We start from the raw sequence: 22,040 nt of genomic DNA, 5'->3' as shown, positions 1-22,040 counted from the left end.
ATTTCAAGTATTCCTTTCGAACCTTCAAACAAGACAGCGTGACCTTCCAAACTGGTAGCTCGGTTACAAGACACCTTGGCGTATTGCCCGACAAATGTAGATCGATCCATGAATACCGCAAAAAGAAAAGAACATCTATGCGCAATTCATTCAAGCACCACTCACGCAACAGCAAGTGGCTACCTCATGAGGGACTGTCTTTAAAAATAATTAAAACAACAACAAAATTCACTGCCGCTGTGACTTAAGCCAATGCAAACGAGCATCACAACTTAAGTACCATAAATGGGGGTTCGTTTCCCCCAGAGTTTACTGTCAGTTTCAACACCAGCTGAGGGCACTCCCATATATCACGTGCATCGTTTGGAAACTCGTTGACCTTGCCATCACCACTCCTGTTACCACAGTGCTAAATCCGCAAGTTATCTCAGCTGCAATGAATGACATCATTAATTGTACGCTCTAGTTTCCAGGGATATTTAAGGGTGCCAAATGCCCACAACCACAGTTTTTTCACCAACAGAAGGCAGCACCCTCTTCATGCAGCTTCATGCAGGCTCGAACAGAGTATCAACCCGGGGTAGCCAGGTTGGGGTTTTGAGCCAGCACCGAAAGTCAACTCTCTCGAATCGAACAATTGAGTGCGGGGGATCATGTTTCTCAGTAATTTCTCATTCGATCACTGGAACATCACGTAATTTGATCTTTCCCCTCACACTCACAAAAAAAAAAAAAATAGAGTGTGCGCGGTTCAAGGCGACGGGTCACATGAGTGCTCACCACATCACTCCACCATCGCTGATATTTAGCACAACCATGGCCTCTGTGCATATTCAACGGAGGGTCAAGTACTCTCTACCCGAAGTCACTATTTCCGCATCCGTCGCTCTACCAGTCCTTGTTCCCACAGCCATTTAGCGCAATCTGGATGCGAGTTTGGCGCTTTCGTGGGAGGGGGTACTTTGCTTTTGGTTACAAACGCGATCTGATCGGCCGCCTGTCACCCAGTTGCTACCTATCCAGTCGCTAGTGCCGGAGGCGCGTCCAACACGGGTCCGCACACCACAACGTGCTCCTCAGCGATTCCATTGGCGAAAGACTCTACGGCACATGCTGAGAAGGTGAATGCCGAAATAACAACGGGAGCCCCGCCCCCTAGCCGTCGTCTTGCGACTCTCCATGTTCCTCTCTTGGAAGGGCACCATTGCAACGCAGCCCGTGGGGCAATTTTTTACAATTTTTTGCTCAGCCAACAGGTCATTGGGTGGTGGTGGTTTGCCTCCCGATTGCCACGTCTAGGCGGTGATTCTCTCCTGTGGTGAAGAGTACGTGGTCAGAGTATTGCAAGCACCATCCGGATGCAAGTGGCCCCACCAAAGAGGCCGCTGACACGCAACTCCGAACAACATCCGCACGAAACTCGGGCGCTTTTGGTGGCGGCAAAGCGGGCGACAAGGGCATCGCTCCAATACGGCATCCGCGAGTCGATTTGGTGACAGAAATAAACGTAGCCACGTTTTTGAAATGCGCCGATAATTTTAAAAGTCAGATACAACGGCAAATGCTTCCGGATAGTATTTGTTTCCGGCGAACATTCCTTGTGGGAGGGTGGCGTTCACATGCCGGTATCGTATCTTTCGGTGCAGGTGGCCCACGCTGCCGAGCAGGACCCGGTTCCTGCGAAGCGGCTCTTCGCCAATTTAGCAAGTTTACCTGTGCCATGCACTACTTTCTTTGAAGCGGACTTGCTGAAAACACCTTTCGGGGGTAACTGCGAGGTTGTTTGCCATCACGCCCACCTGCCGTTTGCTATGTGTGAACGCGCGGGGTCGAATGTGTTGGGAGGCTCGTCCGCCGTTTTGGCCCGCGCCTGGCCTCCAGAATTTTGGCTGTTCGGTTTCGGTGAAGGGGCTGGCCGTCTTTTGTTGAGTTCATTTAATCGACATGCATGAGGGTGTGAGTGCGACACGTCTGCTGTCGGCTCTCGGCGCGGCTTTCCTTCCTTTTGGTTGTCTCGGGGGCGGGGAAGAAACGGACACCGTGCGGCTGCGCATTGCTGTGGCGGAGGTGCCGCTAATATGTAGTTGGTGGTCGTGTGGGCGTACTCAGCGTGTCTCTCCTCCAGTACGCGGAGTTGGCCCCACAGACTGAGTGTGCCCGCGCCGGTCGCGTCAGAACGTTGGGGCACGACATAGTAATATGCAGGTGGAAAAGTATACTCACGTGTCGGGGCCATCCGAAGGGTGCGAACACAGCCTTTGCTAGGCTGTACCGTTGGAAGCAACTCAAGGAAATTTTGAAATAGCTTTGCTTATTTCGAGCAGCACTCCCAACTTTGCAGGCTACAAGAGAGTTTCTTTATCATTACAGTATGCCCATGAACGATCGCGCATTCTTCGAATTGGCTACAGTCACTGCGCTGAGGAAGCGGTGGAGACTGACATTCCTATTACCCGAGCGGCATTGTTTGTGTGCCTGAACATTGAAATGACTTCCACTTATTCCTCATGGAAAGGGTTCTTGCGGGAGAACGCCGTGGCAGCCTGCGGTTCAAATCCTTGTATCCCGATATCTGTCTACCCGACATGGAGGCGTGCGCTAAGCTGGTTCTGCAGGCAGATGCAAACATAAGAAGGATGTCACCGCAAAAATTAGCTTCCATTCATTCAGTACTGTATGATAGGAAAATGACCGGTACAGTTTACCCCAAAGATGTAATGTATCGTTGACTTTTCAAATTTTCTAGGTGGTCGGCACGGTGGTACCATGCCAGCAAACTAAGCAGCGACTGGAGACGTGGCGGCGTGATACTAAGATTTTCGGACCGCACCTCAACACGCAAACCAAATGGGAATGATTACCCTTTCTTCAAAAGGATAAAAAAGTTCATCTCTGTGGGGATACAGAACATTAGGTCACACTGGTGTTCCTACATCACGGTGCTCAAAGGAAGGAAGGTGATAACTAGACAAGTAGCGGGGGGAACTTCGTAACTCATACAGGAAGGGAAAGTATACCACCAATACGGAGTCTGATGTCTTGATAAAGATATGCTTCTTGTGGCTAAGAACCCACTGTGCTTCATGGATGGGGTTTTTTGTTAGCACTAAACAGGGGAAATGACCTTATGGAACAGTGCAACAGTTTGTGAGGCTATTATCTTCAGCATGGTGGGATGCAGCTGTTTACATACGGTTTTGTGATGTCTGGGGTCCAAACTTTAATCCCCTCGCGGGGAACGAATATTTAACCGAAATACGAAATGAACTTGCACAACTGCTAGCGAAACAGGATCGTGCAGGTGCATCGGCTGGGTACTGAAAATCTGGTTGAGACCGCAATTGCTGGTGAAACAAGGGACGCATTCATGTAATTGGGTATTCGATTAGGTGGAAATGGAACAATAACATGAAGGGAAGAGGTGCATGGCAGGGGCGTTGTGAGAAATCAATAGGCTATAGTACCAAACTGTCAACGGCGAAGAAGTGACGGCGACTGCGAACCCTACCACCATGTAATGTCTAAAGTCAGACATGACCATTGTAAGTTCTGAAGGTTTGGGGAATACTGTAGACGACCACGAACTATTTGGGTATATCAGAAATCTGGGGTCACTGCAGGAGTCAGATAGTTAGGGTGATGCGACTGACTAACAAGACGTTTGCATGTTTCTTCCTGCGGCAGCAACTCCAAGGCAGTGAGATAACAAACCAACCAGCACAATTATTTCCCACTTGAATCGCTATATATGTACATTTATTTTTTATCTTCGGTGTTCACAGTCTGCAGCGAGGACACCGCACGACGCGTTCATCAGCAGAAACTGTCCGCGCTGTAAACGTGAGCGAAAGGTAACGCATATGGAGGCATAGATTCTCTGATTACTGGACCATCAGTGGATAATGCCTGCATAAATATTATTCCGTTATGTTATTCCTCTATTCCAAGAGAATGAGATGACATTGAACTAAAGGTTGTGTTCTTGGTTGATTTCCACATTAGATGTTTTACAGATGGGGTGAATTACATGAGAGAGTTATTAAAGAATGGGTTAATGTGTGATGTCACGCAAGTCCGCTTATACGTCTAAAGGTTAATAAGGCTCATAGACGTTCTTTTGCCTTCGTCCTACTTTTCGGATAGAGGAAAGTGACAACCAACGATGGACTTCCGCATGTCCCGACAGGAGCTCTGTTCCTCACATCCCTGCTATCGTTTCAGCTAAGACATGCTATTTAATAGTCTAGTGTAGGGGTGCGTTTCTCCACCCCGTTCCGGAACAACGAGTGACTTCACTTGAGGCTGGAAACGGACTGCGAAGAACAATTCACCGCACATTCGTCAAAGGTAAACAACAACTTCACGACAGGTGATGGTTTGAATGTAATCATGGAACGGGTGAGGACGACATCTGTCACATGCGGTAAGTCTTCACTTAATATAGGGCAGCTGCTTATCTTGTTGTTGTTGTGTATGTGTGATCGATATGTCACCCGGGACTAAGGCAGGAACCTGCTGGAGGTGGATTCCTCCCAAGCTATATGCTGTGAAAAAGGTTATGAGTTGCCTAACTGTACCGGTTAGTTCTAGGTGAAATTAAAAGCTGAAGCTCTGTTATGATGTTGGTGTGCCAATTAATGGCTAAATAAAAGTAAATTTGATTCTAGGAAGTTCTTTGAATCGAACATGCAATCTCACGAGCTTTACGTACAGAGGATTCGCTCCAGCGAGTATGATCCGGGATCGGTATTTAAAAAAGATGGATAATACCGATTCTTTCTTCATGACAATGTGTTATGGTGCTGCACCATATTGCGCTGTTATGGGTTGTTTGTTTTTGTTGCTGCAGCAGAAACTTTGGGTGCTTTTTAGGGGGTGGGGATCAAACATCTCAATTTGATACTTTTTTACTTCAATACTTCCATTGTACAAAAAAAAAAAAAGGTTTACAAACATTGTAAACTTCTTGTGGACGTCCGGTTCGCCGCGGACTGCATACAGTTTTCGTGTTTGGGTGCGCAATGAAGCAGCATGGAATTTTCGTTTCGTCTTTTACTAACACAGACGAGCGTCACTACAGCACTGTTAAGATTATTAACTCTCAGGTCACGACTCATCCGGTTCATCATACACCTTTTTTCTCCCCCTCCAGTGCTGATGTTTCTCTCTCTGTTGCGCGCAAACTTTGTTGAGGTTGCGCAGTTGTGGGGACGACTCTCAACAGCTTTTTTTTGTGTGTGGAGAGAGTTCTTCAACCTCATGTACGCAGTGGTGGCATACAGTTTCTTTTATTTGGATCGCTGAACAACCTGTCATAACGTGATTGATTCGATCAATTCTGGAAGCTTTGGCGATAGCACTATAATATAGCTGACGGAACCTTGTTAATGGTCTGCTCTGTTATGCAATTCCGTGCGGTATGGCATTCAAACGATGGTGTTGTTACTGTTTTAAATTCTATTTGCGTGCTACATCGTTAGTGATTTGCGCTGCTTCCGACGACTGAGGATGCCCACTTCGTCACCTGAATTTTCCTTGCGCGTTCTTTGTGGGACACTCTAAAGCATAATGAGGCTATTATTACTGTTATTACTATTGTTTTTGTTATTTTCCGGTGTTTAGCCTCAGATGTGAAAGACAACCGGATGATTACGCTGCGTTACGTAAACGATGAAGTTTGGTGCTTCTCTGTGTGTATCAACTTGGTTAGACGCCTTGTACAACTGGAACTCGAGCGCGTATTTTCTGCGAGGCTTTCCATTTTGGAAAGCCTCTTGATCCTTGTTCTGGAACGAGTTGGATGCACTTGCAACGCATTTACTTCGAGTGGTTGCATATGCTTATATACGTTAGCGTGTGACTAACACCATGCGTGTGACGGCTGCAAAGCAACTGCTCTACATGGGGTTCGGGGTGTGCGTCGTTTTTTTTGAAGTGAACAATCCACAGAGAGGAATAGCTCCCATTTTGTCTCGGTACTCCGCTTGGTTTTGCTAAGGATGAAGTAATTTCGAGTAAGGCAAGCTCCCGCAAGCCACTTCCCTAGTGCGTGGTTTCACCGTGTGCCACCTCTCCCTCGAAGTCGGACTCTCTGAACATTTTATTGGTTTTGCCGTCGTTTCCAGTGACACCACCACCGATCAAAATTTACGACCGCTTGGTGTATGCTTATGAATGTCCTCTTTTTTTTGTTTTGCTGATTCTGAAACACCCGTGGCTTAAAGTGCCGCAGTTTAATAACAGCTGTAGGGCATGCACGGTGGTCACTGGTAAAACTCAGTGTGTTCTTTAACATTTTGCATACATCGGTTCACTTAAGTACGTTTGTTGCTTGTGAGACCTTTGTGCTGGAGCTGATCTGACGCGACAGAAAATGTTATTGCTGTTGATTTCTTTGGTCATATTGCTGTCGATGCTCTTCCAGAAAGTTGGCGGTGCTACGCGCTTCGGCGCTACGCTAAGAGTTGTTTTTAACCTTAACTCCACTTTTTTTTTTTATCTTCCTTTCTCTTCCTTTGTTTGTGCTTTCAATTTCGCCTCCGAACTTGTTGACTGTGCATATTTAGAAGTTCAGTGAATGCGAAGCAAATGGAGAAGTTGACACTCTCGGCTCTCCAACATCGGCTTCACATCGTTGGATTTGACGGGTGGGATGGTGTTAGTGAGGTGGATGTCTACCGCGGTGACCCTCATTGTTATGCTCTGTTTATGCGCAGTATTTTATGCGGTTTTCCTGGAGTTGCTGCGTTACTGATGCGCAGATACCCATGGTTTGTGATAGAGGGTAATGATTGCTCGCTCGCATCATCTGTGTTTCGCATGTTGTCTCAGGAATATGGATACAAGCCCCCCATTACTGCCTTGCAGTTCAGGGTGGCTAAGTATGCTGCGGCGAAAATGAGAATCTGCATCGAACTATTTGACTTATTGAAGCGATCAGATGTACGTGAAAACGGTGGGAGGGTTTCTTCCAGGAGTAAAGTGAGCAGGGACATTGCATTGCCTCGGCACCCTCATGGGACTAGCGAAGAGAACGTCGAAACGCTACTAGTCGCACGGCTACGTAGCCTTGATGCGCGGAGGAAGTCATTGAACAATCTTCCCCGCGGGTAAGCAGCTGCCACGTGGCTGTAGCAGATGTCAAGTATTACCGCTCTTATTTTTTGTTTCCTGGAAGTTGGTACCAGCGTCGAGATGAATGGGATCGTCTTCGCGGTTGAAACATCCAGTTCCATAGACATTTCTGTGTGAGTATCAAGAGCATGTCCATCTCTTAAAGAAAATTCGCAGAGCACACCGACGAGCCGCAGGAGCTAGAAAATAGAGGCAAATATTCATGTGAAGGCATTTGCTATCTTGACATTACTACCCTCATTTTTTTTTTAGATAATGCCGCATGCGTAGCACACTTCCTGAAAAATTATTGGTGCCCAGCATCACGTGTCTTCCAGCTCTACTAAGATGCATCGCTGTCAAAAAGTGCTTTAATAGCAAATACCTGTGTCACCTTCTTAGGGACCCCCACTGCTTTTATCTTCTGTAGGGTAAACAAGCACCGAGTTACACAGGCCAATTAAACACCCTGCTCACTCGTAAAGACAGGGGTTTGCGTGTTGCTAAGTGCCTACGACCTACAGGTCCTTATTGTTTGTGTGAAAACACTCGATAGGAGGTGCTGCCACTACCCGTAGTACCAAACGACAAAGCGATGATCTCTATATTACAAATTTAATGACCGTTGCATCCGTCGGCACAAATTTTGCTGGAGCGTACGATTTACTGGGGAGCATATCTACGACATACCCGGATAAGCGGGTTTACTCATGATCCTCCTGTCGCCACCTCAGTGTAATGTTGCGGCCTATTCGGTCCCGTCTGTAAGATTCGTTGGTTGCCTCGCAAGTGGAGGCAACCGATGCCTCTAACCGCGGTCCATCAGGCTCGTCATCTTCATAGCATAATATCGCGTGACAAATGACCAAACTAATGTTGCAAAAATACTTGTGCAGGGGGTTCGTTTGTTTAGGTGTTTATGGTCACTGAGCCTGTACGAATTGAGACAGGTGGGCTATACTGAGCCTCAACGCCGCCGCGGCTGCTGATACAAGCTAATGGCAACTTCTCGTCATCGTATTTCTTGAATGATGGGGCGAATCATTCGCCCCTTAACTTGTCTCTCCCTGCTACCAGCAACAGTGGTGGTGTCGACGGTGGCGTTAACAGGACTGAAAAGTTCACTAAACTAGTGGAAGACGAGGTTAACAACTTTAATGCCTCCGAATCCATCACTTTTGTCCCTGAACTCAGCCGCTGGTACGTCGGAGAGTGATTTCTTTAAGCTTGCGTAAAGGCGCGCCCCTTTTCGACTCAGTCTGTCGGTATGCATGATAGACTCATATCGTGTTTCTTGTGCGGGCGTGGGGCATAATTGTGTCTGGCAAAAAAATCGGCTTTTGCGCATTTTTTTCACTCTCGTCAGTGTCGATGTGCATCAAAAGACGGTATCTACAATGTCTATTCGGCGAAGGTGTTGCTCTGAGGCACCGATGTGTTGTAAGAAGAAACGGGGGTTGTACACCGTCTTTTTCTGGCTCGTTTCAGTGTTTGGTCGCTTATACCCCTTTGCTCGGCGAGGGGGGTTGTTGCCATCGTGATGTATGAAGCGGTTCAATATTTGTTCATATATTTCGGTGTCGCAAGACCACGTTTGTTGGGGGTGCCGATGCCTGTGTTGGTGGACCCCGCTGGATTGCGCCATGCACGTTGGTTGTTGCGGTGGGCAGTTTTATCGCACGACGCTGCAATTTACGGTGGCAATTGCTTCATAAACAGTTACTCATTTCCAAGTTGCGTCTCGCTGTGGTCTACGTGTTTTGGGTGATCTTTGCCCTTCCAATATGGAGGACACAATAGCACACGAGTTTAAGCATGCTCCTCCCGTCTTTCTTCTAAGTGGCGTTGTATTTGCTCTGCGCATAGATAATGGAGATTTGTTATGGAGGTTACTAGTCCCTTCGTATGGGCGAGTTCGTTGGTAGTACGAAAATGTGTAGTATGGACGTTTTTTTTTTTTGAAAATATTATATTCCGTTCGCGTATCTTTCCACGCTTATCCTTGTGATGGTTGAACAGAAGTTCTTTCGTGTTTCAGCCCATCTTGTTGCTGCTAAATCCTCTTGATATGGGGTTTCACAGATTATTAAGCGCCATCTAACGAATAACCTACGGCTTCCTGAACCCTGTGGGAAAATGCTGTAGGAGGGTGCTGTCGGTAGAAAGGAGACTTGTCCACTGTTTCTTGAACATGTGTGCTGCCAGGTTGATGTGCTCATTTGTTTTGCAAGAAAAAATAACCACACCATTGCGCTTCCAGTCTATTCCCCTCTTTTGTCGGAAGTTGCCGCGTTTTTGCCACAAGAGACTGCCCTTTGCATTAGAAGAACTTGTACCACTGCCTCGCGATATAAGTGTTGAGCAGTCAGGTGTCATGACCTCTATCACAGTTGGCACCCGTATCCTGCTTTACACGCAGGTACTCCACAACATCGTATTCTTGAAGGAAAGGTGCAATCGCCTCTCCTGTGCGTTTCTCTAACTTTGCAGATTGCACTTCTTTCCCAACCACTACGCTAGTTGCATTTTTGATTTCCATTTTCATTGCTGTTTCCATTTTGTCCGTTTTTTTGTGCTTCCCTTTGCAAGACAACGGTGCATTATCCTGTTGTGGACGTGCCGTAGAAGCCAATCATACTAAGCTGCGTCAGCGTAAGGTGCGAGGTCCTGGGATTACCGCCTGCATCCGGACATATCAGCTGTTTCTGCTCACAAAACATCCACTCCGTCGGAGGAATGGAGGAACTCCACCAACAAATGCGCATGCCAATCTCGAGACTGCTGTTGATTTTCACTGCAGTTTGTCACTGCTGCGCTCTGACTTCCAAGGCTGCGGGCAAGGGGACGACGCGTGAGGCATTTCTGTCCGGCGGTGCGTGGGCTTTGAGAAAGAAGCTGAGCGAGAAGGATGGTGAAGTGTGGTGGTGGCAGGATGGACCCAATTGGAAGGATAAGTATGATAAGGAATGGGAGAGATGGTTCAAAGAAGAGAAAGGTCCCTGGGGAGGGTCTGAGAAGCGTAGCGAATGGTTCGCTCGAATGACAGGTGGGTACATAACGCTCGGCAAAACGAAGATACTTTCATCTGCTATTGAGGGTAGTGATAAGGTAGAGCGCACTGTGCATTCCTTTCGTATTCCTTCGTTTGTTGAGGTTGATGGGGTGCTGATGGGTATTGGTGATGCCCGGTATCTTACCTCCACGGATTACTTCTTCACCGACACCGTTGCTAAATACAGTGCGGACGGGGGCAAAACATGGAAAACAGAGGTCATCATTGAAAATGGTCGCGTGGATCCCACATACTCTCGTGTTGTGGATCCTACTGTCGTTGCTAAGGCGGACAGTGTCTTTGTGCTTGTGGCAAGATACAATGTCACGAAGGGGTATTGGCACAACGAAAACAACGCAGCGGGTATAGCGGATTGGGAACCTTTCATGTACAAGGGTGTAGTGACTAAGGGTGCCGACGGTAAAACCAGTGATGTGCGGATCTCTTGGACAAAGACACCACTGAAACCCCTCTACGACTTCACTGTTGCAGGAAGCAAGGGCACGCAGTTCATTGGAGGAGCTGGTAACGGCGTTGTAACATTGAACGGTACAATATTGTTTCCGGTGCAGGCGAGGAATGAAGACAATGCCGTTGTAAGCATGGTTATGTACTCTGTTGACGATGGTGTGAGTTGGCATTTTGCCCGTGGTGAAACGGCGCTTCTCACATCGGAAGCTTCTCTTACTGAGTGGAATGGGAAACTGCTGATGAGCGCGCGGACAGACACTTCTGGCGTTAACGTAGAAGGTGGGTTCCGCAAGGTGTTCGAATCTAGCAACCTTGGGGCAACGTGGGAGGAATCACTCGGAACGATTTCCCGCGTAATTGGGAACTCACCCGACCGTACGCTCTATTTGGTCCTCCTGCTGTGCAAGTGTTCCGCCAAAAGGCGTCGTAAGATCGTACCGGCGGTGCCGGGGCTGGCTTGCCGCAAAAGCTGCTGGCAACTCGTGATGGTGTACTAATCCCGCCAACTGTTTTTTTTTGTTGTTACCACCGATTTGCCTACGCAAAGTTTCTATTTTTCGCTCCTGTAACTAGCTGGGGGGGGGAGTTCAACGTCGGCTGCGACCCCTTCAAAGGCTTGGAGAACGCACTCGCGCTTCATTGTCCACATGGTTGTTTTCATAATCGATTCTTTCCTACTCGTACCCGTTTTTTACCCTTGTGGACGAATTGCGTTGTCGGCTTTCCTGCATGATAAGTGGCACCGCTTTTTTGCCCTTTTAACGATCCCCATACTTATCCTCTTCCCATGCAAGTGCGTGTGCTTCGTGTGCCCGAATCTCATTGCTCATTTCTGTCTGTTTCCATTGCCTGGCACAGCTCCCAAAAATACTGTACGGCGTGGCCAAGATACTTGGCGCACCCCGCGCTGGTTGTAATTTCGCACTCCCTTTCGTTCGTTAGACGTCGGTTTCCCCGGCGAACCTTTGGGTGTTGGCCGCCACGTCGGCTGGCATCTTTCCCGCTGCCGATCCTCCATGTGATCGACAGATCCCAACCATTTGTCTTTTCTACGGCGATATCGCCCCGCTGGTTCCCACGAAACGCATGTGTGTGCCAGCTCCCCGCTCCGAAGGTATCTCCTCACAGCGGGATTCCTCCCGCGAATTGTATTCTGCAGACCGCGTCATATCAGGCTTCCCGTTCTTTCAGTTCGGCTGCATTGCCATGCTCGAGGTCAAAGGCGCACTAAAGGAACCGAGCGCTGCCGCATGTCGTTGTCAGCGTGGGAACAAATCGACTAAGCCATTTTCCGAGCATACTGTGATATACCCCTTCCCTTCTAAGGGACTGCCGAAAAGGGAGGTCCTCCCCACCCATTTGAGGCTCACTGTTCTCCACCAAATCCTCTCCAAGAACGATGTTTTGCCTACTTACACCTGCTTCCATTAGCGTCTTCCGCGGCCTCAGCAAGGTAGCGACGGTGTAATGCAATGGAGGCGCGCCGGCAACGCGCGTGCACGGGCGTCGAGTCTTCACTTCATGCACCGGAATTGCTGTTAAATTTGGCTCCTTCTCGACAACAAAACACGGGGGATGGGAGCGGATGGCGCGGACTTCACCAGAAGGCGCCCCGCCTACACATGCTCCCCTCGGTGGAGGGAAGTGTACACCGCAAGGAGGGGCGGGCCCGTAAATCACCATCTGTCCGCTTTCCACGCACGCACGCACACCTCCCTGGCCCATGTATTGAGCACGTGGAAACGAGGGGATCAAACCGGCCAGCACAATGCGGAGGTTCAGCTGCGCACTCTCCCGAGAATCGAAGGAAGTGTACCGCGCAGGTCCCCCGAAAAAAAAAAAAGGAAAAGGAGTTGGTGAGATGCTAAAAGTCGACTCCACACCCACCAGACATGACGGCGTGAGCTTTCGGAGGCTTAACAAGCGCTTCCGGAAGCCCGCCGCCGGAGCTTACTTTGGGGGAACACCGCCAACCAGCACCGGAGGTGAAGGTGCGAACGCGGCTCATCCCGACCGTTGAGGTGGAGACGCGCGGATGCGGTTGACGAAAACGTGGAGAAGTTGGGTATCGATCCCAATACCTCCCGCATGCTAAGCGGGCGCTCTACCATCTGAGCTACATCCCCAGCGGAGGCTCTCCACTTTTCCGAACCTCGAAAAGCTATAAAACACGAGTGACCTCAAAGGGGAAAAACCGCAAACGGAAGGGTTCGAACCTTCGCGTGAGATCACACCTGCTTAGCAGGCAGGCGCCTTAACCACTCGGCCACGTTTGCACCGGACCTCGGCGTCAATTCGAGCCACTTGGACATCTTATCGTGAAGTACTTATCGGCGCGTGAGATGCCGCGGGTTCTCGGTAGTATAGTGGTTAGTATACCCGCCTGTCACGCGGGTGACCCGGGTTCAATTCCCGGCCGGGAAGGTTTTTTCGTCTGTGTACACCTCCGGAGGCCAACCGTCCTAACATAGGTTTTGTCTGCCGACAGGGCCAGCACCACCCCGGAGGGGCTGATACTATTGGTCGCCCCGTCACCGTCCGCATTTTCAGAGCGTTTGTTTGAGTCGTTTGGTCCTCCGAGTATCCATCCAACACCGGAGGTGCCGCGATCCTTTCCCACAGCATGACCACGTGTGTGCGCAGCGCTTGAGCGGAGGTGTTTTTTTTTTTTTTGAAAGCCTGCGTTATGAATGGTTTTGGACTTAGGATTGCAGAGTATTATTTTGTACGGTTATCTCTGTATAGACACACTGTCTTCCCCGTTATTTACACAGCTGTCTGCAAGAGGGTGAAATTTTTAGAAAGCCCACCCAATCCGACCCTCTCCGCCCCGCACTGGAGACGAGTTAAAGACGCTTTCAGACACTTCCGCTTCGTCAGTAAATTATCGTTTCAATTCATATTTTGTGTAGGATAATGAGGAACGCTTACTATTTCTTCAGCATGATAATTATTTCGTATATCTTTCTTTTCGGTAGTAAAAGGGAAGGTAAGGACTAAACTATTTTCGTTGCCAGATCGCCTTGCCTTCCATCCCAAGCGTTCCCCCGCTACTGACCACGCCAAATCTAGTATTTATCCAAACCTAATGCTTATTTTTGTCGTGTGGCCGGTCGTTGGGCCTCAACGCGTTTTCGCACTCTGCCCTCCAGCTCCCGAGATCCCGTCAAGGCTGCTGTCCTCCCCCCCCCCTTCCCCAAAACCGATACGAAGCCTTTCTCCCTAAAGCTTGAAGTTGACATAAACAGTTATCGTTTTGGAATGAAAGAGCACGACCCTCACACAACGGGAGGCTAAGTGTACATGGTGTCCAGCAGAACGAGACCTCAGGCACCCGATCCCCTTGGTACACCCACGGGTGTATGGGGCGCTAGCCTCGCTTATATGGAAAAACTCCCTCACAACAACGGTTCCCCTCATCAGATGACATTCAGGAGACAACAGCAAGTAAATACAGGTGAGAGGGTGTTGGTACGACTTGAACAATATTTCACTGATGGTCGTGCCTATCTGAGCGATTTTACTGCAGAATCAAAAGTAGCTGACACAAACACCGCAGTGTGCCCAGTTATTGAATACTTTTCCGCTTCTAAAACGGTCTATCAACTCCGTTTTTGATAGTTTGTCATTGTATTTTTGTGAGAAGGTTCTTGTTTCAGTGGGGTCCGTTCCCCACTTTCTTTCAGACTGCTTCCTTTGAAGTCGAAGGAATCTAGGTTGCCGACGCGCCTCACCCCGGGCTAAGAATGCATGAAATTATTCACTTGTAGTCAAAGTCTGGTAGCAATGCACTTCTTGACAACACCACCTCCATTATCGCACCATCAGTCGCTACTGTCGCATTCAGAAGGAGGTTGAGAGCCAACGGCTCAGCGATGTTAACATTGCATTATCCATTTACGCTAGGCAACAAAAGTGAACAGGTGCAGCGCCAATGAAGCTTTTTAGAAAAGGTGTGGCGTTTGAGTGACTACCAATGCAAATGCAGGTGTGCGGCCATATTCAATGTCCGCCAACTCCCTTTGTCCTGAGGAGAGTCGAGCCTTGAACGACGTCTTCTATATAACATGACTGGTTTTTCAGCCTCCGAGTTTGTTTTTCTCCGTTACCTTCCGAGCGCACTTCACGAATCGGTAAAACTACGGCCTTGTGGAGGAGCGAAACACTTCCGTTGGGATTAACACAGTAGCGACTGATGGTGCGATAATGGAGGTGGTGTTGTCAAGAAGTGCATTGCTACCAGACTTTGACTACAAGTGAATAATTTCATGCATTCTTAGCCCGGGGTGAGGCGCGTCGGCAACCTAGATTCCTTCGACTTCAAAGGAAGCAGTCTGAAAGAAAGTGGGGAACGGACCCCACTGAAACAAGAACCTTCTCACAAAAATACAATGACAAACTATCAAAAACGGAGTTGATAGACCGTTTTAGAAGCGGAAAAGTATTCAATAACTGGGCACACTGCGGTGTTTGTGTCAGCTACTTTTGATTCTGCAGTAAAATCGCTCAGATAGGCACGACCATCAGTGAAATATTGTTCAAGTCGTACCAACACCCTCTCACCTGTATTTACTTGCTGTTGTCTCCTGAATGTCATCTGATGAGGGGAACCGTTGTTGTGAGGGAGTTTTTCCATATAAGCGAGGCTAGCGCCCCATACACCCGTGGGTGTACCAAGGGGATCGGGTGCCTGAGGTCTCGTTCTGCTGGACACCATGTACACTTAGCCTCCCGTTGTGTGAGGGTCGTGCTCTTTCATTCCAAAACGATAACTGTTTATGTCAACTTCAAGCTTTAGGGAGAAAGGCTTCGTATCGGTTTTGGGGAAGGGGGGGGGGAGGACAGCAGCCTTGACGGGATCTCGGGAGCTGGAGGGCAGAGTGCGAAAACGCGTTGAGGCCCAACGACCGGCCACACGACAAAAATAAGCATTAGGTTTGGATAAATACTAGATTTGGCGTGGTCAGTAGCGGGGGAACGCTTGGGATGGAAGGCAAGGCGATCTGGCAACGAAAATAGTTTAGTCCTTACCTTCCCTTTTACTACCGAAAAGAAAGATATACGAAATAATTATCATGCTGAAGAAATAGTAAGCGTTCCTCATTATCCTACACAAAATATGAATTGAAACGATAATTTACTGACGAAGCGGAAGTGTCTGAAAGCGTCTTTAACTCGTCTCCAGTGCGGGGCGGAGAGGGTCGGATTGGGTGGGCTTTCTAAAAATTTCACCCTCTTGCAGACAGCTGTGTAAATAACGGGGAAGACAGTGTGTCTATACAGAGATAACCGTACAAAATAATACTCTGCAATCCTAAGTCCAAAACCATTCATAACGCAGGCTTTCAAAAAAAAAAAAAACACCTCCGCTCAAGCGCTGCGCACACACGTGGTCATGCTGTGGGAAAGGATCGCGGCACCTCCGGTGTTGGATGGATACTCGGAGGACCAAACGACTCAAACAAACGCTCTGAAAATGCGGACGGTGACGGGGCGACCAATAGTATCAGCCCCTCCGGGGTGGTGCTGGCCCTGTCGGCAGACAAAACCTATGTTAGGACGGTTGGCCTCCGGAGGTGTACACAGACGAAAAAACCTTCCCGGCCGGGAATTGAACCCGGGTCACCCGCGTGACAGGCGGGTATACTAACCACTATACTACCGAGAACCCGCGGCATCTCACGCGCCGATAAGTACTTCACGATAAGATGTCCAAGTGGCTCGAATTGACGCCGAGGTCCGGTGCAAACGTGGCCGAGTGGTTAAGGCGCCTGCCTGCTAAGCAGGTGTGATCTCACGCGAAGGTTCGAACCCTTCCGTTTGCGGTTTTTCCCCTTTGAGGTCACTCGTGTTTTATAGCTTTTCGAGGTTCGGAAAAGTGGAGAGCCTCCGCTGGGGATGTAGCTCAGATGGTAGAGCGCCCGCTTAGCATGCGGGAGGTATTGGGATCGATACCCAACTTCTCCACGTTTTCGTCAACCGCATCCGCGCGTCTCCACCTCAACGGTCGGGATGAGCCGCGTTCGCACCTTCACCTCCGGTGCTGGTTGGCGGTGTTCCCCCAAAGTAAGCTCCGGCGGCGGGCTTCCGGAAGCGCTTGTTAAGCCTCCGAAAGCTCACGCCGTCATGTCTGGTGGGTGTGGAGTCGACTTTTAGCATCTCACCAACTCCTTTTCCTTTTTTTTTTTTCGGGGGACCTGCGCGGTACACTTCCTTCGATTCTCGGGAGAGTGCGCAGCTGAACCTCCGCATTGTGCTGGCCGGTTTGATCCCCTCGTTTCCACGTGCTCAATACATGGGCCAGGGAGGTGTGCGTGCGTGCGTGGAAAGCGGACAGATGGTGATTTACGGGCCCGCCCCTCCTTGCGGTGTACACTTCCCTCCACCGAGGGGAGCATGTGTAGGCGGGGCGCCTTCTGGTGAAGTCCGCGCCATCCGCTCCCATCCCCCGTGTTTTGTTGTCGAGAAGGAGCCAAATTTAACAGCAATTCCGGTGCATGAAGTGAAGACTCGACGCCCGTGCACGCGCGTTGCCGGCGCGCCTCCATTGCATTACACCGTCGCTACCTTGCTGAGGCCGCGGAAGACGCTAATGGAAGCAGGTGTAAGTAGGCAAAACATCGTTCTTGGAGAGGATTTGGTGGAGAACAGTGAGCCTCAAATGGGTGGGGAGGACCTCCCTTTTCGGCAGTCCCTTAGAAGATCGTATGGTAAATGACTCAACATCTTCCTTGGTGATGGCAGCTGTGTCAACTAGGCACTTTAGTCATGTACCTTGCTTAGGTGAGAAAAGCCAAGCGTCTGCAGCGTAGTCCGTTATGTTTAACCTCCATTGGAGATGTTACGTCATTAATTTACGCTGGGGCGCGTAGCAGGTCCGTTACAGAACAGGAATAGTTCTTAGAAATAACTTGGTTATGTGCAGGCGTACCACCAACAATCCCACGTGTTTTTTGTTGCTGCCGTTGGTTCCGCTGCATTTTTATATTTGGTTTTTCATGATCTGTTTTGTTTTTCCCTTTCTTTTTTACTTTTTACTTAGATGAGAATATAATTTGGATCATTTTCGTGAGCGGATGTTTATCTCTCCAGAATATTTGATGGTTACAGGTGGTAACCGTATATATGTTTATGCTATACATGGTGTAGGTGGTGGCTAATGTTCTTTGCTCTTGTATGTGTTTCCGACCGTAAATCCCGTTCGTAGTTAGCTTTCTTTTCTTTTTGTGAAGATCTCAGGGTAAAGGCCTTAATATTACCAAGTTAATAAGCAAAATGGGCGGTGATGGCAACGAGGCAGTTAATGAGGGGAACCACGGTGAGCCTTCGACACCTCATACCTTTTCTGTTAACGCTACTCCTTTCGAGCCCGGCTCGAGCGGATCATCATACCCGGCTGACAAGTGGCAAGAGCAGCCTGGAGTGCAGCGAGAGCAGAGTGCTGTGATGGGATCAAGTACTCCATGGACACCTTCCCCTCTACAGTACTACGATATGTTTATGCTAACTCCACATGTAAGGGCTATGGCGCAAATGAATGTCATGCTTCCTGGCGGCCCAAGAAGGTATAGTGGCACTCCCATTGTAAGAACGTCAAGCCCGGGCAGAAAGAGTTCATCAACATCAGAGGAGGTGAAGAAGGCTGAAAAAGGTAGCTTGTCTATTCATGCTAAACCTTGGTCTCCGACCCCTGATTCAGGTCTTAGCCAGAAGGATGGTGACACGTACATACAACTTAAAAAAGGATGGACGAAAGTGGACTATCATGGTGCGCCTGCGGTCGCACCCGTTCCTTTTATGGAGATGAGTAGCCTGTTCGTACATTCTCTTACTGTAAGACCCCTTGACAAACCAAGAATACACTTGGAGATATTTAACTACCTTTGTGCGAGGTGCGCGACCAAATCTTTCTTTGGAAGGTTAACTTGCAGAGGACCCGACGTAATTTTGAAGTTTGTTGCCGATGATGTTCCACCATTGAGGGTGGCGCACTTGATTGAACAGGTCACGGGGGCTACTGTCTCTGCTCTTTTCACTGAAACGATCGGTGAGTACGAACTGTGGCTTGAAAGATCGGATACAGCCAGTCATGTTATTGACGTTGTTTCTGGTGCTTTATGGACATGTCCGATGTTCCATGGGTATGCCGTTTATGCAAAGTGCGATGATGAAAAGACGTTCCTACGCGACTATATCAACTCACTAGTGGAAGGGTTTCCCGAGCAAACTCCGTATCCTATGCGATTCGTCACGGCAACTGCTTCGGGAGCTGTGGATATACACTCTTGAGCATTTCTACCATATGCCCTAGTTAAGATTTTTGTTTTGTTTAACGTTGATTTGAAACTGATCACACACCATGTTCCACGCCGCCGTGTAAAGCGGTTGCCTACTGCGTACTCTGTTCATTTCCTTCATGAACACTTGGTTCTAGGGGGGGGGGATACTAGTTAGTGTGATGTTGTAAATCCACTTAAGGCCAAGGCGAAAACACCCAATTGCAGTGGTGGTGTGTTCATAGTATTCTGAGCCCTTCACACATACGGTCTGATGTGGTTCTCAGCATGAAATACCGAATGGAGCGGAGGAGGGCATAATATTACAGAAGAAGTGGATCATGAATGTAAATGGTAGATGGGACAGTCGGTGGAACGCCCGGTTCAATACAAGATTTTCCTCTCGGGAACTAGAGAAATACACTTATTGAGGAGGTCAAATCGGTGGTAAAGGCTGTTGTATAGAGTGTATTGTTGGCCCACCCGTGGAAGAGCAATATTTAAGGAGCTGAAAAAAAATTACTGAGTCGGTGTTTGATGGAATGGAAAGTTGACGTATGCTTGACACCATTTCTGTCGTTACTGAGTTCGTAAGCCATAACCCCTCTCTGAGAGCGTGGCATTACTTGACGCATTGTGACCCACTGACTTGGATGATAGGGGCAGTGTTGATGCGTGTGCAACACCTTGTCCTATTTCCAAGGTTGTAGGTTGGGGTTAAAAATTTGTCACGTATGGTTTTTCCCCCTATATTTGGACCATCCTCCCACTTTTGTGCGTACACGTGCACATCCTCTCTGCTGGTTACCGCGGCACGACGTGAGCCAAAAACTTAGGTTTTAGTTTGTGAGATATATCGTTAGTAATTCTAACAAGGACGACGCGTTAATGTTGAGTTTTGATGTTATACGTTGAAGAGACTCATTGCACAGAACGGCTTTATCGCCCTTTAGTAGGTGGAAACAAGCTCTGAGGATGGATTGCCCCCTTTGATTTCAAACACCTTTTTTCGTTTCCGACACTCATCAATCTGCGTATCAATCATGCGGTTGCCTTGAGAGTTGTGCTCTTTTTCTTTCTGTGCTCACTAAGGGCACTGACACCCGTACTCTTTTTCTCAAGTGTCACATGATGATACTGAAGCGGATGTACTGGGTGCTCCAGTCGTACAGTTTAGAGGGATGGACCTCCATCGTAACCCACGTGAAGCAGTCGGGGAGTCTTTTTGTTTTTTCGTGTGTGCGTGCGCATATGTCTATTCAACGGGCAGCTGCACTTCGCAGCTGCGTAGGTGTGAAGTTTTGAAAAGAAATTCATATTGTAGGTTGAAATTACCTGTACCACACTTTCTTTGGTACTTACAGGACGGCACTCTGTTGATGACAAAATTGACTTGTAGATTAACTGTATGGGTCCGCGTACACTTAGTGTGATCAGCCATTATTTTTGGAACTGGTGGCGTTGGCGTTTGGATCCTTTCAGCTATTGTTTTTTGGATGCACTCAAGGTTACTGCAGACTTTGTTCTTCACAACCAAACGTGATGCTCTTGAGACTTGAGACATTCTTTGACGCCAACCTCTCTTAATAGAGAACAGGTTAGTAAGTGGAGGGCATCCAGCCATGTACAAAGCGGGCAAAATTTCTTTCTGTTAGATGTTCAGATTTGCCGATGGGAAACCTTATGTGCTTGTGGAGAAAAATCTTTTGTGCTGTTGACGTTTTGTGTTACTGACACGCTGGTGAGGTGCAGTTGTCGACGTGTGCGCGTGCTGCCGCATGTCAATCGTACTGCACTTTGATAGGGACATTAAGACATATCGGTTGCCCGCCGAGCGCCAGGTGAGATGATTACCAAAACCCACATTTTACCGTTCCAGAAGCTACGTGGAAAGGAAGACAGACGGTTTCTATATCTCGCACGGGGACTTAGCGTGCGACAGGGTTAATTTTCTATAGCACAGTTACTTTGCCCTTCGTTAATGCTAGTATTTTTACGTCAGTATCACGTACTAGAACTCATTGATGGACTCCACCTTACAAGAAGAATGATGACCCATCATTTTTACATGTGCCTGACGAAAGTTGCTGTGCTTAATGTTTGCCACCGCATATGCGTGGGACACCCGCACGTACAGGCATGCTTTTTTTAAAAATTATTCTGTGACTATTTTGTTTCAACACATTTAAAGATTTGTCTTTAACCTCCGTTACATTTTGTTTCATAATTTTTCTGCTCGAGGTATTACCCTAGGTCCGCAGTAAGAGTTGAATTTCGGTACTTACATTTCCTTCCCTTTTCTTCGTAACGCGGTACTCTGCTGAGCATATGCTCGTTAACATTGTACCTCATTTATGTGTGCAACAAGTGGCTTGTAGAGGGGGGGGTGTTAGGTGACTTCAAGAATTATGTCTGCTTTCTTGCTTGCCGTTGTTCCATTACGCCGTAATTTTATGTTTTCACACTTGTACTTGTTTATTAATCTTCCACTGCACCTTCTGAGACCCCAAAGTCTGCGTGTCCACATGGTACCTGTTCGCTCCGCGTAAGTTGGTTGGTTACTTGCGAATGAATAGACTGCACTCCACAGGCATAATAGACTGCTATGAAGGATGACCTGTTCGCGTCTTTGTCGCATGCCCTCGGAGAAGTTAATAAATGCTTATGGTCAGTCAGCTCCCCTCAGGACACAGTGACGAGCCTAATGTTCTCATCTGTTCCCCGTCATCGTGAGGAACGTTCGGACGAATGCACTTATGCATCCACGGTAACTGTAATAGCCAGTCTCAATGATCGTTGGAAGGCGTTGTTATTGATCTTTCCTTAACTTTCCCCTCTGTAGACATCCATGTGCTTCCGTTGCATGCGTCGAAAGGGTAGGAAATTATGTATTGTTAACGAGGTGCCATACGGATGTATACGTGCATGCACAGGCGGAGTGTATTGAGTATGGCTCTTGCAATGGACGCTGTGTGCGGGGAAAGGTTGAGCTGTGACTCCTCCACGTGTGGTGTATTGCTGACGTGACGGATTACATTACTGTTTCGTGGCTCCTCTTATGCATTGAAAGCTTGTTTGGTTCCTTGTTATTGAGAAGCGGGGTGCCTAATTTTCCAGCTTTCTACGTT

The 22,040-nt window shown here is 48.3% G+C and overlaps 3 protein-coding genes and 6 non-coding genes across 9 annotated transcripts, besides 4 other annotated features; 6 read left to right on the top strand and 3 right to left on the bottom strand.

Annotated features, from left to right (window-relative positions):
* Positions 1 to 22,040: part of a sequence feature (sequence corresponds to BAC RPCI93-15M23) that runs on past both edges of the window.
* Positions 5,576 to 5,609: a microsatellite.
* On the top strand, positions 6,589 to 7,113 carry Tb927.7.6840 (hypothetical protein, conserved; the record flags this gene model as incomplete). Its single annotated transcript, XM_841211.1, has 1 exon — positions 6,589 to 7,113. One exon carries the CDS (start codon positions 6,589 to 6,591, stop codon positions 7,111 to 7,113), a length of 525 nt encoding a protein of 174 aa, XP_846304.1.
* On the top strand, positions 9,850 to 11,133 carry Tb927.7.6830 (trans-sialidase, putative; the record flags this gene model as incomplete). The annotated part of the gene is made up of 1 exon (XM_841210.1): positions 9,850 to 11,133. The coding sequence occupies one exon, from the start codon at positions 9,850 to 9,852 to the stop codon at positions 11,131 to 11,133; it is 1,284 nt and encodes a 427-aa protein (XP_846303.1).
* Positions 12,690 to 12,762, bottom strand: Tb927.7.6826. Its single transcript has one exon. It is a non-coding gene; the product is annotated as a tRNA-Ala (tRNA).
* Tb927.7.6825 lies at positions 12,832 to 12,912 on the bottom strand. The gene has a single exon. It is a non-coding gene; the product is annotated as a tRNA-Ser (tRNA).
* On the top strand, positions 12,989 to 13,060 carry Tb927.7.6824. Its single transcript has one exon. It is a non-coding gene; the product is annotated as a tRNA-Asp (tRNA).
* Positions 13,311 to 13,642: a mobile genetic element.
* Positions 15,651 to 15,982: a mobile genetic element.
* Positions 16,233 to 16,304, bottom strand: Tb927.7.6823. Its single transcript has one exon. It is a non-coding gene; the product is annotated as a tRNA-Asp (tRNA).
* Tb927.7.6822 lies at positions 16,381 to 16,461 on the top strand. Its single transcript has one exon. It is a non-coding gene; the product is annotated as a tRNA-Ser (tRNA).
* Positions 16,531 to 16,603, top strand: Tb927.7.6821. Its single transcript has one exon. It is a non-coding gene; the product is annotated as a tRNA-Ala (tRNA).
* Positions 17,912 to 18,925, top strand: Tb927.7.6820 (hypothetical protein, conserved; the record flags this gene model as incomplete). Its single annotated transcript, XM_841209.1, has 1 exon — positions 17,912 to 18,925. One exon carries the CDS (start codon positions 17,912 to 17,914, stop codon positions 18,923 to 18,925), a length of 1,014 nt encoding a protein of 337 aa, XP_846302.1.

This window comes from Trypanosoma brucei, chromosome 7 (genome assembly GCF_000002445.2).
Source record: "Trypanosoma brucei brucei TREU927 chromosome 7, complete sequence".
Lineage (NCBI taxonomy): Eukaryota > Euglenozoa > Kinetoplastea > Trypanosomatida > Trypanosomatidae > Trypanosoma > Trypanosoma brucei.
The sequence above is the reverse complement of the archived record's forward strand: the minus strand, read 5'-3'. Positions and strand labels throughout refer to the sequence as shown.